The sequence below is a fragment of the Botryllus schlosseri genome, chromosome 8 (assembly GCF_051294905.1).
Source record: "Botryllus schlosseri isolate E-star chromosome 8, Bs_hap1, whole genome shotgun sequence".
Taxonomy (NCBI): Eukaryota; Metazoa; Chordata; class Ascidiacea; order Stolidobranchia; family Styelidae; genus Botryllus; species Botryllus schlosseri.
The window spans coordinates 14093439-14110494 of record NC_137243.1 but is presented as its reverse complement, the minus strand read 5'-3'; the positions used below and the strand labels follow the sequence as shown (position 1 = coordinate 14110494).

General features: G+C 40.5%; 1 protein-coding gene and 1 long non-coding RNA gene across 3 annotated transcripts in view; one reads left to right on the top strand and one right to left on the bottom strand.

The window, feature by feature from the left end:
- LOC145444270 (uncharacterized) overlaps positions 1 to 17056 on the top strand; it is a 244724-nt gene that overhangs the window by 132719 nt on the left and 94949 nt on the right. The gene's annotated exons all lie outside the window — the stretch shown is intronic.
- On the bottom strand, positions 45 to 15994 carry LOC145444225 (E-selectin-like). Of its 2 annotated transcripts, XR_013916637.1 has the most exons (16): positions 15862 to 15994; positions 15701 to 15789; positions 15543 to 15644; positions 13804 to 13921; positions 13414 to 13473; positions 13156 to 13347; positions 11297 to 11494; positions 11033 to 11215; positions 10593 to 10775; positions 9762 to 9944; positions 8896 to 9108; positions 8722 to 8833; positions 6294 to 6442; positions 6075 to 6232; positions 2205 to 3392; positions 45 to 923 (listed from the first exon to the last, which is right to left on the bottom strand). XR_013916637.1 is itself a non-coding variant. In XM_080322173.1 (15 exons), the coding sequence occupies exons 1-15, from the start codon at positions 15917 to 15919 to the stop codon at positions 3222 to 3224; spliced, it is 2169 nt and encodes a 722-aa protein (XP_080178299.1). In that variant the 5' UTR covers positions 15920 to 15994; the 3' UTR covers positions 852 to 3221. The 2 variants fall into 2 exon arrangements, 1 of the variants encoding a protein (XP_080178299.1); XM_080322173.1 differs by having other exon boundaries at positions 852 to 3392.

Sequence of the window (17056 nt, the reverse complement as noted above, 5' to 3'; positions counted from 1 at the left end):
GCTGATACACGTCGATATCCTGTTCAAACTACAAATTACAACAATTGATTGCGACGTATATAATTAATATAAATTCAAAAGGCTATAATCAGGCGGAAAATAAAAACCACCACCCTAATTGTCTTTCGTTCCCAGTTTATACTTCACAATATTTGAAATCATGATATTCTGAACCTTAAAGTGGGAGAAGACTGTAAAAGGGTTAAGAATCATTGTGTATTAGACCGTGGTTTTTGGCAGGACAATTAATATAACTGTGAGATAGTGTAAGTGTATGGGGGGTATATTTCTGTTAAATGCTATACCACATCGTAACAGCTATAGACAAAAAGGTAAATACGAATCATCCATTATGGGCCAGGCAAGGCAACATGGTATTGATATATGTAACCAAAATCCAACCAGATTGAAGATATACCGAAATTTAGGTGTGAGACATTCTGAATTTATACTCCTTGCATGTTGCTTGCTTGTTCTGGGACACGTGTCCCGTCCAATGTGCTGATACGTGCCACGTATCCATGTTACATTCATGCACATTGCACGTTTGTCACGTAGATATAAAGTCACCGACAATGAAGATAATTAATGGCTTTCTGCAGTCGGCAATCGGCAACTGGGATTTCTCGACAAATTGCTAGTGTGGCATTTGCGGTGTGGTTTCTCCAACGAGACGAGAGGTTTCTGATACAGGGTGTTAAGACGTGCACGACTACACACGATGTGATACTAACAGATTTTTCATCTCGCTACGGCGAAAACCACAATTACAGAATCAATCCACTTAGCCCGTGATCGGTGTCGCTTTCATGTCAATACTGCGGTCAAGTTTTAATAATGATAAAATAATATACATCGATCTACATATATTTACATACATTTACATGCACAATAGTACATATAATAACAGCTAAGCGTAGAACCTAATGCAGGGCCGTAACAGCACTTCGTCAGCCCCCAAAAAAACTTTGGTCTTGGGCCCCCCCCATAGGGTTATAGACCGAACCCCAGACCCCCCTCCGGTGATACCCTGTTTGCCGCTATTTATCATATTGGTTGGGAGTTTGTTTAGTGAAACAGCCTTTGTCGCCTATGCGCGCGAAGCGCGGGAAATTTCTAGAATTCATGATTGAATCGGTCATTATGATCGGGAATTGCATATATGTTGTTATCAATTTTTATATTCTCTCTGCTCGCGTAATCAGATTTGCCGGTAGAGCTGAATGAGGTGTGCTTGAAAAGGTAGGACCACTCAATAATAATTAAACATCTTCGGGCGTATACCCGTTGGCAGGAACGAAACAGCACCTCGTCAGGCCCTCAAAAACGTGGGTCTTGGGCTCCCATAGGGTGATGAAACGACCCCTCCATCACGTTGTTCGCGTTTGTCACGAAATGATCTGTACTGTATTGCGAGCCAGCGCGAAGCGCGAAAATTTTCGATAATTTATGATAAAATCGGTCAATCAGATCGGCGATTGCATATATATTATGCTATCAATTTATTGTCCTCTCTACTCACGTAATTAGATTTACCGGTAGAGCTGAGTGAAGTGTCTTGAAAACGGGAGGGGCCCGTAAAAATAAATAAACATCTTCGGGCGAACGGCCCCGTAGATATGACTTCGTTACATGATGCTATTTCGTAAATTCAAGTCTGCTATATCAAAAACTATAGAATCGCCCAGACGTAGGCTTCTAAACTAAGGGACGCACACGATTTCAAATTGGTATTTCTTCACTGGCATAAAATTTTTCCCAGCGGGATGGTATTTGTCTTGTGAGGTTCAGATTGCAAAGACAGGAACATTCGGCGCCAGTCATTTAGGCCCCTACGGACAATTAAACCTATATGTATTTTGTATATATAACGAAGTCTTCGGTCAGCATAAGGGCATAGACCTTTTCGGCCAAGGTTTTCTCGCTGCCGATCGTTCTGGCACACTTCTTGGAGTCGCATGTAATATTGCCTAAAATTTGATTGTATGTCTTGGTGGGTCGTGGCGTGGTAATGGCCCAATACCCAATAATAAAGATAAATGGATACTTGAATTCGCGCGCAGCGCGAAAAAATTTTGAAAACATTCCATAAATTTTCCAAAAATACTCTATGATTTATGCTAATTCACGAAATAATTTTGGGCCTTCTTCGAGCTCGGCCCCCCCGATTGGGGGGTTTGGGGTGCGGCAGTTACGGCGCTGACCTAATGACAAGCCATATAGAGATACCATAGACTAAGCAAATTTACCATAAGTAAAAAGATATAGATGCAAGTCTAAGAACGTAAAACCTTCTTGCAATCCGTCATCGTTTCCTGTTTTGTATGGGGGCGATGGCATTTACGTGTGAAAGGGATGCTGATGGTAGGGGTGCGGACGGGATGTTTGTCAAATAATGTCCAATTTGTGAAATTGCTTGCTATAAAATTGTAGATTACACTGTCACATATTAAACGAATATCCTCGATGAATCAACCGATTACCAATTGACAAAACATTGCGAAACTGCAATATCAGCAAAGGTGGACAGCTCCGCTACACTCAAGTAGAGGCATAAGTAACGCCATAAATTTCTACTCGATTACAAGAAGCGATTTCCAAGATATGTCAAAACTACTGCGAGTAGATGTAGAACATGATGATCTGAAACGTGCTAAAGTAAATAGTTTGAAAATGTAGATTTGGTCGAGTGGTGGCATGCTGTTGGAGTGTTAGCACTTAATCGGAGGTGGCCACTGTCGAAATTTCAGGGAGCATTCTTGCGACAAAGGCATAATGAATACGAATATGTGCAATTGTTTAAAATATATGCTTAGCGTTCGTGACCCAGGAGCTCTTTCGCCAAACCGTCATGACATTTTCACTCATAAAAGTGACGAAGCATATCACAAAACTGCCTTCTATTTTACAAAATGCATTAAGTTTAAAAATAAAGTAGTTAACCCTAAATAACTATCAAGTAGAAGTGGAAGTAGTTTAAAAGCATCGACACTTGAGTTACTTACTAGTATAGGCAAAACCTATTTTGAATACTTGGGAAGGAAAAGTAGGAGTGCTTCGTTACTGATTCCCTATGAATACCAGCGATCTACACAGAGCATAACTTAAGCTTTGAGATTGGGTGAAAATTTCAACAGCCTTTACCCAGAGATCAATTGTATTTAGTCGTCTGCAACCGCTCTACTCGCAGTCCGTTATCTCATATTTCTTCAGCGGGATACTCATTCGCAGCTGACTTCGCATATTTTATCAGTAATGCTCTTCAGCAATCTGTCTTTAAAGCTATTCAGGACATCCGACGCCTCCAATACTAAATCCGGATCACCAGTTATTTCTACGAGGTGCTCCATCAGTTCTCTCCTCTTTTTCCGAACGACTCCAAGTGCAATAATCTGAAAATGGGTATGCGATTAACTATAATTATGTGATGATAAACACACTATCGTATGATTGGATACTTTGGCTTCCATCATAAACCTTCCGGTTAAGTGAGGCAATAAAACGGTTCGTAATACTTAAACGATTTGGTCTTTTAGAGCTTTGAATGCATTGAGGAGCTATTAGTCTCCTGCGATCGCTGTGGTAAAGCTCGTGACAACAATACCTTTCTGTTTCTATTTTGTGAGATTACCGATAGGTGACTCATTTAAAAATTAGAACATGTAATCGATTTCATGCATAAAGTGCGTGTACTTTCATTTTCCGATACAAACGTGAATCGTTGCACGTGGGACTCTCATGAAGTATCGCATGAGACAAGTTTATACCACAATATCTTTTCTAATAAATAATTATTGAGCTTAAATAATCTGGAGTCCTTTAGATACTAAAGTTTAGAATGAGCATGCGATAACATGTAATGCGGTGATTTAATCCAACTAAGCTACTTTGTATAGCAACATGCCCGATTTCGATGCTGCTGAAATGCTACCGACTATGCAACGCGTATACACGTGAACTATAGCATTCAACATTAAGCAGCAACCTTATTATAAGGTGATATATGTCCAGAGGTTGACGCTAATGAGGTATGTCTACTTTTTCGGAGTACTCGAGTATAGCCTTTCTCTACTTTCAAGACTATATAGGTCAAGTAACTCCGCTAAATTTCCGCTCTGAGGGCGAAGCGGGAAGATGACGTTAATATATTGCCATACAGTCCTCATTGAAGTTTTATTCAGCAGGATTGTGACCAATGGATATCCCACGTCTTTGCAGGCCACATAACCTTGCGCTAACCGTAGAACTAGCGAAATATTTAATGCGATGTCCGTACTTTGATGTTTTGTAACAAGTCATGATACACATTGTCTAGAGCAGAGGTCTCAAACTCAAATGTGCTCGCGGGCCAATTTCCTGGTTTTTGATGACGCCCCGGGCCGCAACATCAATAATAAGGGTATTTAATGTGTAATTTACAAGTAGGCTTCATTCGACGGGACCTTGCAGAATGACATTCCACAAACATTATGAAAATGCAATTTATTATCGGAATATTCACGCTTGGCACGAAAAAAACTCCAATATTTGAATACAATTTCTTTTTGTACTCGGCATAATTTGTCAAAATGGGCACCATGCGAGAGGACAAATGCATCATGACATCGCAAAAGCTGTCGTGTTAATATATTACAGCTAGCGAACATTTGACGTGCGACAACTATAGGTAGAATATTTTAGAAGTTACCAAAGATTGCTCTGATATCAGAGCATTTGGGCAATGTAACCTAATCTTTTTTTGGTTTCTGGTATAGGCTAGCCCCGATAGTAGGCTATTTTTCATGTCATTACCTATAAGTCAAATTAAATCAGCGTTAGATTTGCCGTCGGTTGGAACAGAGCAATAACAATTTAAATATAATATTTATCGTGTCACAATAATAGCAGTTTTTCTTGACCTTTTTAGCGATCATATCCCATGTGCTTTCAATAAGATTTCTCGTATCCCTGTCCATTTTCAACACCAGTTATGATGGTAGGGTACCAACCAAAAAGCCGATTCAATAAAATCACGCGCAGCGTGAAAAATATTTTTCAGTTGAATAAATTAGCCATGAAAATATTCCACTTTTTGTTGGTTTGCAAAATAGTTTTAAGCTCTGGATAGCATACAGGCCTAATTCCACAATGCATCTCGTGCCCCCTGGTGTAGTGCTTCGTACCCGGAAGACATACATGGACCCCTGGTTAAGAACCCCTGGAATCGAAACGTCCGATCGCCGAAGAATCCACTGGGATTACGGCTGTGGAGTGTACCACTACCTTTCTCACCACCGGCGATAATAACATGGATAAAGAGACAAAAGATCACCCAGGATGTAACCAACTATACATCATGGCCGCAACAGAATGTCAGTGGTTTCCATACTGACATGATTAGATAGCCATATACGCTACGCAACGCAAGCTACGACCTTCTGATATCTTACTATTCTTCATGACAGATTGAAAGTTTGTTGCGTCCGTGGTCGTGCAAGGTCACGGCGTTCCGAGTCACAAGTCCTTTTCTGATTTTAGCGTTCAACTCGAGTCCTCCATCATCATTTTATCACCCGGCAGTCAGTCCGGATTCGAGGTAATTTTACTAACAGTCGCGCCCAAGTCCAAATCACAATTTTCAGTCACAAATCATCAACGCGTCATGTTTTAATAGCATGAACTAGAAATGTGGCATAATGGCTGATCTTCCGCCACATGGTAGCTATGGCAAGTGTTAGTGAACTATGATAGTGAAGTTGGATGAGATGTACGATTTTGGAGTAGTTTTAGAGTGAGCTTCAAGTTTTCAAATCTAAAAAAGATATGGGCAGTTGAATCTAATGTCGAATACTTGAAAATCCAAAATGCCGTCGCGGGCCGCACAAAATGTTCTCATGCACGCGTCCCGCGCGCCGCGTGTTTGAGACCTCTGGTATAGAGCGACGCCATACCATGACTTTTATTCAAAGTAATTTTAGTCTGCTTCGAAAAGCAACAATTCTGCTAGTACTGGAGTGGAATTCCTGACCCATTTGCATGTCATACGGTACCACGAACGATTGGTTTTGCGAGTCAATATCTACAAAGTTCCGTACCTGCACTCCTGAATCTCTTAATTCTTTCGCTGTGTGTGCAAACTTATCGTTGGACTTGCCGTCGGTCATTATAAATACCATGTCAGTTACGTTCGGTCTATTCCGGATCGCCAACGACACGTTTTGAGCATGCCGTAACGCCTCTCCGATATTTGTACCTGCGGTTATTGTGGTTAATTATGTACGAGCTATCCAATTGGTAAGATTAGTTGCGCTTACCGCTTCCCGCTTTCTTAAATTTCGAGATGGCGTCGGTTAACTCATCCACCGTGTCGTAGTCTCCGAACAAAATCTGCGTCTCCTTGTCGACATGTCCGTTGAATCGGAACGCGGATATTTGAACACTGTCTCGGGATATATGATAAGTCCTGTAAACATTTGTGATGAAAGTGAAAACTTGACAAAAGAAATTTATGAAAATGAAATTAAGGGAACGAATTTGATTTGTGTGAATGGGTGATTTGAATACCTGTGGCGTGTTTTGATATGTTGGCAATTGAATACTCTATTCTAATATCTGCGGAGTTATGTACAGTTCATTGTCAGTGTAGCGCATCGATTTTCAAACTATTCCGAAACAAAAAACATTTCATGCTGATTTACCGCTTCTAGCGTCAAGCATATATATTTCAGTTATAAGCCGTGACAGTGATCAACGCTTCACCATGAATATGTGTAGACTGTAGACCAAAACGGTCCCCTAGAGCTTCTGATGAAGAAAGCAACAGCTCGTCGAATATAATCAACGACCGAAGTCTCTCAGACAGTATGCGTATGCGGTAATGATAACACAGTTGGTGCCTAGCTGTGTTTCTAGTAACTTTGGAAGAACGTCCCTATGATGATTCACATACAGGGCTATGGAGCCGGAGTAGTTGGAGTCGAAGTATGGCTCATTTTTCGCTTGATGGAGTCGGAGTCTCTTTTTAGTACGCATTGGAGTCGAAGCCGTAGTCGTGAAAACTATAGTGGCTGGAGTCGGAGTCGTGGAAAAATACAGACTGGAGTCGGGGTCGGAGTTTGTGAAAATGACCCTGACTCTGACTCTGACTTCTTTACTATGAAACAGTTGCTTTCAAAGGTATCTTTTAATTACTAATAATAACTAAACTAGGATTTTTATTAACCATCAATCACTGTTATTAGTAACGATACTGATAAAATTGGACATTATTTGCAAATTGGAATTCAGTTGCATAGACGAAGAAAATCGCAATACGCATCTTCGCGATACAGTCACAAATTGAGGCAATTTTTAGAATTATACCATGATATTGTGACAGAGTAAATACATCGTCTGGCTTTGCGAAATTGTAAAATTGATGTAAATATAACCAAACGCTGCTTCCCACTTGACAAAATTTAAAATATTCGTAGCGCAGCTCAGCTGCTTGGGTCGAACAAAGGATTAAGAAAGACTGCAAGTCCTAGTCCAGTGGTTCTTAACCTTTTTCATATCGTTACCCCCGAGAAGAAAATTATGGGATGCAATTACCCCCTTTTCAAAAAATAACGTGACGTCATCATAATATTACATCATAACGTGACGTCATAATGTACATTGAAATGCCTGTTGAAAATATCATGTCAATGGGAAGACTGAGGCTGTTTTTGTGTTATCCGGTGGTCACATCTAGGCAAAGAGGAGGATAATAGACATCATCTCATGTAATTGCCGATCGCAAACTTATTTCGATATTTCGTTTGGATGGATACCATTGCAGAAAATCCTATGTCACGGCAATAAGTTGAATGAAATTCAATCAGCAAGTTCAATCCCGTGATGACAAAGATTGGTTATTCATTTTGAAGGCGAACCCAAAAGGTTCCAATATCTTGCCTCGTTTCTCAGAAGGCATTGTGATGATGTGCGACTTAATTTCTTTGACTAGACTAGACCACTACACTTGTCAATACTGATAACTCTATTTCTATGATATTGTTACTGCATTACAGGTGTAAAGCTGAACTTAGACGACCCTCGTTGCCAGCATGCGTAACAATATATGATCCCCATTACTGCAAAATAAATTGGACTTACCTAGCACTATATTCGATCCTGTTATTCATAATCACTAGTGCATGGTTAATATGATATCACAGCAGGCATGGTGTGTTAAGTGAAACAAAATATATACAAGCGCGCAGAAATATAAGTTAGTCTACATTCATATTTACGTTTCAAAATATTTTAGTGGAGCGTTACAAGTTTTTAAAAAATGTCTATTACCCCCCAAAAATTGGTAAATTACCCCTTTGGGGGTAATTACCCCCAGGTTAAGAACTACTGTCCTAATCCATCAATACTTGACTAAGTGCATGTAGACTAAACATATGCTATTTGACTACTTCCTACATTTCGTTTCTGACCAATGTTTATTAGTAGTGTGAGAGTGTGTGTGCTTGTAATCAGTATAGTGTGTAATGAGAAAATTAGTAAGTTGCATCTCTGTACTAGTTTTCGACTCATACACATAAGCTACACCTCTATTGTTTTATCTACATTTTAATTACAGGATTGGATATATGTCATGTTTGAATGATTCATACATGTTAGGGAAATAGAGAGTCGAGTATAATGAAAATTTGGGAGTCGGAGTTGGAGTCTGTCGTAAAATTTACCGACTCCACAGCCCTGGTCACATACCTGACGATTTGAATGAGGAAATCAATCATCTTTGTATATTCATCCTCTTTTATGGACCCGGACGAATCTACGATGACCACAATGTCTTTTTTCGCCTTGGGCGGGCAATTCGCTGCAAAGTATGCGGTTATTAACAGTATAGGCCCAAAGTGGTATCGCAAACGGCATACTTACCATTACAGCATGGCTTCTTTTTACTCCATCTTACTTTTCCATTGGGTGTTGACTGGCATACCGTTTCGAATCGATTGCTAGGTAACAGTACATATCCTTGTGTGGAACATTGAAATGAACACATCGTTCCAACGCTATTGACCGCATTTGTACATGTAATATTTCCGTGACGGAGTTGGCCCAGGTTCGAACACGTTGGTGGTGACGCAGGAGCTGTTAGGGAATTATGCATAAGAGTATGCCTATTCACCGGCGTTACGTACAGTGTTCGAATATTCAACTTCAGTAGTTGAACAACACTTTAAATATATAAGTCGATTTCCCATGAAGTTATTGATTTGGTTTGATTCTATCGAATTGGAATTTAGGATTGAGTGTATGGGAATGTCGCATTGGAATCTTGCTAGTACTTTCAAGGGGAGTGGCTTCCAGTTCAAGAGCCACTGTTTCATTGGCTACCCAATGTATTAGCATACATATTACCAAAGGTGGTCCAAGTAGTAATTGTTGCTACTAGCTGTCGTAAATTTCTACTCATACAAGTGTACAAGAAGCCATTTTCAAGTAAGTAATCAAGTACGTGTTCTAGGCCTAGTTTTGCACAAAATACTGACAACTGTTGAGTAGAAGTAAAAGTACTCTAACATCACAACCACTTGAGTAGGTAGTGTAAGTAGGGAAACCTACTTAAGCTCTTCAAGTAGAAGTACTTATTGACTGAACACCTCCTCATATTACTGAGACTCAATGATTTCTCTTAACTAGTTCACGTTGACCGATTATTTTATAATTAGAATATATACTGATATTCGTGCAAGGTGTATTTACATCGCACAATTATTTGTGATTACCCAGAAAGTTCTTACCGGTGCAGACAGGAACATCACCAGTCCACCTCGGTCCTCGTCGTGTTAACTTGCAATATATTGTAGCGTCCCCGTTTATTTCAAAACCATGTTCACAATCAAATGCGCACGTCGTTCCTATTTCACCTGATCCGTAGCATTCAATGAAGCCGTTTGCGGGCGATTGAACTTGCAAGCATCCTCCTGTTGGTAGTGATGAGGTATTTAGGCAATGTAAGCCGATGATGAACGGAGGCAACCAGGCAAGTATAGGCAAAGTAGTTAGATATGAGCTGCTATCTCAATTGCAGTATGCATCTTTGCGACATAACAAAGTGATTGATGACACTACCAATAGAGATATTTTCGAAAATACATTCTTCTAAGTTAACATGATGCAGCGGCGGGCTATTATGCCCAGTTGATATGTGGTAAGTGATACAAAGCAAAAGTGTAAAACGCAGGTAGTTTTGCGTCAAACAGAATTGAAAATAATATAAAACATAACCACTCAAGTATGGTGGTCATTAGACAAACCTTCTTTTGAGTTCCGAAAAAGTAGAAGTATATACTTCGGTACTGACCACCTCGGAGTATAGGTTGGATTGAATAAGTATAGGCAATAAAGCAATTCTAATATTCATTCCTGTGTAAGGTCACTAATCTAAATAAGAAGATCGGAGGAGGCAAATTTCCTACTATTATAGCTGCTGCTATACAGTCATGCCTAAATGCCCAATTGCCCACATTATGTTTGTGAATAAGTCTACTTGCCCACGCCTTGCACTGTGGACAGAAGTATGGCCTGCTGTAGTTATGATGTTAGATCAACACTAAAATAGAATATCCTACCGACACATGTGGGAGCAGTATCCGACCAAAACCCTCCGAGAGGCGACAAGTTGCATGATATCGCAGAAGTCCCGACCATTTTCAATCCTTCGCGGCAAGTAAACGTACACACTGTGCCAACTTCTCCGTTTCCCACGCAGTCGACCAATCCGTATTCAGGAGCTTCTACTGGCTGGCACCGCCCTAATCATTGGGAATATCTATTAGGCTAACGCTGCAGATGCAGGTGTTCAGAAATATATGATCCTGCAGTTGGAGCCTTAGTGTAATGTTCGTAAACAATGCGTAACACAAGGCTACCGTTGACCTTGCAGCTCGTTTAAAGTGAACTATATCGATATCGGGTTTGAATCATGACATTACAATCACATTTTCTTGGAATATTAACCACATAATATACCAAACAATACCTTATACGTAAAAGGACCCATGTTACTCACCTGAACACGTAGGAGCGTCATTCGACCATTTCGGGCCGTCAGTAGTCGATATACACGATGTTATCGCATCGCCTTGCACCTCCAATCCAAAATTACATAAAAAATTGCAAGTAGTACCGATATCACCAGATCCTCTGCATCTAACATATCCATTCGTTGGGCTTTGAACTTCGGCACATTTGACTGCAATGTAAGTCTCTCGGGTTGTTTATCGTGTTCGTGTAGACAGGCTCAAGTGACAGAATTTACGAAAAAATTCCACACCTGATATGCATGTTGGAATGTTGTCACTCCACCGTGACCTAAGTGGTGTACCAATACATGAGATCCTTTCCGCACCTTTCAACTTCAACCCGTTGTAGCAATAGAAGATGCAATTGGTAGCACCTACTTCTCCGGATCCGGAGCAATGTACACCACCAAATCTTGGTGCTGCGACTGGATCACACCGAGGCTTGGGAACTACAATGAAATCACCTCCTTAAACTCATATTATGCGAGGTATGCGTCATCAGGGTAGCCAGTCAATTGCATTTTCACTTTCTAACAGCCGTATAGGAATTTATGCTAGGCATTACGGACATCTCATTTGGGAAAAGATATACAGACGTTTCGGATTCACTTCCTAGCACGGTAGTCAATATAGCCCTGTACTCTCAGCTGGGTGCCAGGGGATTCGAGGTTACGAATTGTAGTTAACGGTTGGGGTTACGACCATACGGAGATGGAACTGCAATCGCATACTACACTATAACATTGTAACCATAATACTAAGTGAATTTCAGAAACGAAATGGTCGAAAATGTCTGGCATTTCGGTGCATTGAATGGATGCACTTGAACATCTTGTGTAGGCCTACTAGAAGCGGTTTTACGTAACTACAAGTCCTAGTCATCAAGGACTTGAAACTTCGAGTGAGAATAATGTGCTATGTATACATAAATATAATATCTTGAGCCATCAGAGCATTGGCCTACAACCAGATGGTGTTTCTGTATGCACGCATGTATATATATTAGGGTTGCCATACGTCCGGAATTTCCGGACATGTCCGGAATTTCACTGTTAAAAATGCGTCCGGGAGGGATTTCTAAAATATCTCTAAATGTCCGGAATTTTGAAGGCCTTGAAGTAAAATCATAGTTTTTTCGTAAATCAACATAAACAACATTATTTTGGCCAGATTTATGCTACGTTATTTTTTCTTCGCGCTGTGCGCGATTTAACATCACATATATTGGTATTATTATGGGGATTACCACCCTCGCAAAAACTGCGATCAAAAATAAATAAAAATAGCATTCATTTACAGAAATTTGTCTAATTACAATCGCAATTACAAGATAACGGTATATTCATAGAGTCGGTTTAGGCCGTTTTGATGCTTTGTCCAAAGATATAGTGGTTCTAAACCTTGGGGTAGTTTGCTTTTATTCTGGGTTTCGCGAAGATGTTGAACATAATCAGCTTGCAAAATAGGCTGTGCTGTGAGGAACTCTGGGCATTAGGTAATAAATAATCTTGTTGGTGTGACACGAACATGACTTGACGATGTAGAATTACGCTCCTTGCATCCTCCACATGCTCTATTCCGGTAACTCTGATCATGTGGGCGGAGAGAGGATCAAAATTGCATAGTAATATGTGGAAGAGCCAGTCTTATTGACATAATCTATTCAAATCATTTACCGACCAGATGCATATAGTAAGCCCCCAGAAGTTGCATCGATTACCCTATGGTGGGCCCAAAATTAGTGTTTATTTGAGCGGGAACGGCTGAAAAAATGGAACTTCGGCCCAGGCTACAACTTACAACACACAACCACACACTCCTGAACCGGATCGTGACCACCTTTAGTCGATGGACAAAGCTTTGCTGGTGTGACGTCATATTGACCGACAATGTGCTCATACCTCATTTTGAAACCCGCTAGTGGGCGCTAAAGAGCGTCCGGAATTTATGGAACCAAAATATGGTAACCCTAGTATAAATGGTCCATTGTCAATATGAATTCTTTCAAATTACTGAATTACTGAACTCTAGCTGCATCGTACGTGGACTTGATAGTCCTATCGCACCCATTGTTACTAGCGCATCACGCAACGAATGGCGAACAACTTACCCGTTTTACGACAAATCGGGCTTCTCCTATTCCACATTGTTCTTCTGGGATATTGCCTGCAAATTGTGATTCCACTGCCGATTATTTCATATCCTTCCAAGCACGTAAAAGTACATTTGCTTTCTAAAAGCCATCCATTGGTGCACGAAAGTCGTCCGCGCTCTGGTACTTCTGGGCTGACTTGACATCCGGCTGTGATCAACGATGTAACGATGTTATTATCGATGCATATGTCTGAGCGTATAATAGGCTTCTCACTTGCTGTCAACTGTGCTGATGTATCCCGCCGAGGACTTAGTATGGATTTTGCTATTTCAACTGAAATAAAGTCGCCCAATTATTAAGGATATACTCACAGTAATAAGTGATTAGACAATCTCTATAGCTATACGGATAAACGCGTGTATAGGGGTCATACTACTCGCGGTTATGGTTAAGAAGTAGTAGTGCATATTTGGGGAAATCTGCCACCATTGATCGGGATTCTTGGATTACCTATGCTATCAAACGAACGTACCGCATGAATAGCAATGAATAGCAATCATTGACCTTGTACTAAATGATTATTTTCAAAATATTGCTATATGTAAATAGTCGCCGCTCCAATAATGACAGTAATCTCTTACACGAGGCTTTAACCGAACTTACCTCTCCTTTCGCAAAGCAAGTTTCGCATGTTGCAGAGGTTTCCCGAACAGCAGCACCGGCAAACAGAATTTTTCTTCCCGCCGTTGCATTGCGTTGGGACCCAAGCTTTTCTAGGATTCTGTATTTGCAGAGATACAACTTTATTAAAAAAACGAATACACTGCTTTTGTATTTACTGAAAATTAACAGAGGAATGTAAGTACTGTATTCAATATATGATTATAAATGTGTTCAATAAACCGTGATCATATTAGTGCCTGAAATAATTGAAAACCGTCTATATTATCGATAGTAATCGTTACAGAAACTGTATATAGGCGAACGACAAGTGTGAGCTGAGCAAAATTTACTGATCATTATAATACACTGCACGCGTTCGATCATTCTACATTATTCTCGTGCCCAGACCAGTTGACGTAGAGAGATAATCGTCAAGTTTCTATAAAATGTTTATCCACATTTTTGCGCAGCTGTGGCTTCACGTAAGTAATATTACATGGACTCCAGTTTGTCTAGAAATTGCAGTCTCAGCTATGACAGTTTGTCACACACCGCGTTGTACGTACAAACGCCAAACGAGGTTTAGTGGGTTATCACATTTCTTATTTCATTCTCTCGTTGTACCACCATGATGACTGTGAATTATTATTACCAGCTGAATAGCGGTCACGACAGCGCACTTATAATAAACATAATCGAGTTACGACCGTAGACACCGTGGCGAATAATTTAATCATTCGGCCCGACATATTGTGTGGGATGTCTCCAGCACGGAGCATTGCTGTATTGCTGCTTGCATTTTTTCCTAGTGAAAATAAATGTGTTTTACAAGATTTACAATGAATTGTGTCTTTTGAACTCTATTTTTGTACTTGCTACAGCAGTACCACCGTTACAACCCACAGTACACCAGTACTGCGATGACTCCAAGTCATGAATTGACTCGAATCAAGACCCGAGTCTCGTTTTCTGAAGTATTTGAATTGACTCGACTCGCACTCAGCGAAAGAAAAGATGCAATGTCTTGTGACTCGAAGAGATCAAATATCCTAATTCGTAAAGTCCCGTGTTAATACTAAACTTTTGTTAACTAGATTCCATTTCCCTCTACTTTTTTGATATGGTCAGATCAATCAGCAGCGACATCATAAAAACAAGTTTCTGGGTGTCACCATAATGACCTTGATTGTCATTATAAACTCATAGCAACTATGCGAAAATTCCGTCAGGTGTATAAAAACTAAAGTTGGTTCTTTCTTGATAGGTTTGACGATATTTGGTAGCAAACTTCTTCCACACGCTCAAACATTATTTTACCGCTACACATACGGAATTGCCTCTATGTATAGTGTATACCGTTTCAATCATTAACGTCGCTTATGTCGAATTATACTCGCATACTATTTGGAATGGAGCGAGCAGCATTGTCATCAATTTAGATAAATAACCGCTGTGACTGATATCTTTTTAGTAGTTTTAGAGATTGCATGAAACTGAGTTTGACCGCAGTTCGGCGTGGTATGTATGCAAGTATGCGCATTGCGCATATGCATCCGCACAAAACCAAACGTCTCAAACCGAAAATATATGATGACTCGAAGTCGAACTTTTTTAGATGAACCGACTTGACTCAAGTCGAAATTTACAATGATTCGAAATGGCTTGTGACTTGGATGTATAGTGACTTGATCCGAACGGCGTAGCACATAAGGAAATACAAAAAAATCATATTCACTAGCCTGGATCTGATTGTTACTGCATGCGTGTGGTTCCTTGCACGCAGATTTAATAAGCGGGTAATTACCCCAGCCTGCCGAGTACCGGACCTCCGTTTGACACACCTGCCAAAAGAGAAACATGGAAAATGCATTTTGACGGTCTCTCTCAATATGCGTACTGTCTCAGTGAATCTGCATTGTTGAAAATGGCCGGTCCGTCGACATATCGCGGGAGATCGGGCGTTGGCACACGTCCAACACCGAAGTCCTGAAAGGTGAATTAAGATCCAGAGTATTAAAATGACTAAGATGGTGACGTGTTTGTGCGACGTGCGTATACCTGACGAAGGGACACTCCAGAAGGCAATCGAAAGTACTATAACAGCGCGTAAATACATTTCGCGTCCCGAAGGTAATCAACAGCTTTGTTATAGCGCCTTTGAAAAATTACTTGTACTGACTAGCGATCAAGCGTATCCTTCTTTTATAGAATCCACTCGATTCCTGCAGCTTGTTACTTTTTTCTCGTTTCGGTGCAGCGACCCGGAGAGGTGAAAATGAAATAACGCAAATTCTCGCAATGAATCATCTCGTGACGGATGCGAATTCCGCAGTCATGATTTTAAATTTTGTATAATTGCAATGTACGGATGCGGGATCCGGGATGAAGTAAAAACAATCAAGTAAATGAAAAGGAGCGAGAAGCAAGACATTGCATTGCGCAAAAGGCATTCGAGTCTTCCATAACGATGAAAGGTTAGTGATTATGAGATTCGAAATTGGTATGCACGATACGGCACATCGATCGCGCACTAGCGATATCGCCGATATACTGTCAAAGGGGATATGAAATCTGATTACACAACACGCAGACTAGGCTTGACGAACCGCACACCAAATCCAGACTTTTGCTCTCGCGACACGACAAAACTAGAGAAAACGCCGGTCTGCAAATTGTGACATCGGCAGAAAACAGTCTGCAGCGTTTAGTTGTTGGTATTTATTTGGTAATTGGTAGAGCAGAGAACGTATACGCTGACCTACCAATATCACAAATACCCGGGGTAATATGACAGTACCGGTAGTCCTAGACCTGGAGGAAGTATATATCCGATCGATGAAGTTGCCAAGTCTTTTCGACCATATCCCATCATATGGTATTGTATCTTGGGCCGTTTAGCATTGTGCAATTGCGTCTTGACTTATATAATAATAGACTGAGTTTTGAGTTCGAGAGGAGTATGACGGTGGTTTTCTAAACTGACGAAAATTTCAAGCATCAGCAGACAAACATTAGTATATACATGAAGGAAGTATCTTGACGTGTTGTTCAGTGATGATTACCAAGAATATCATAGTGCTTCAATATTATAAAGCTGGTACAGATACGCTTCGACTCAGTGTGCCAATGTTCATCAGCACTCAACACTCAGCCAGTGTACATCAAGCGTGTACTGTACAGTGTACTACCATAGTGTCCTATATAGGCATATAGGACACCATGGTACTACTGTACACGTGTAGATCACGTCAAT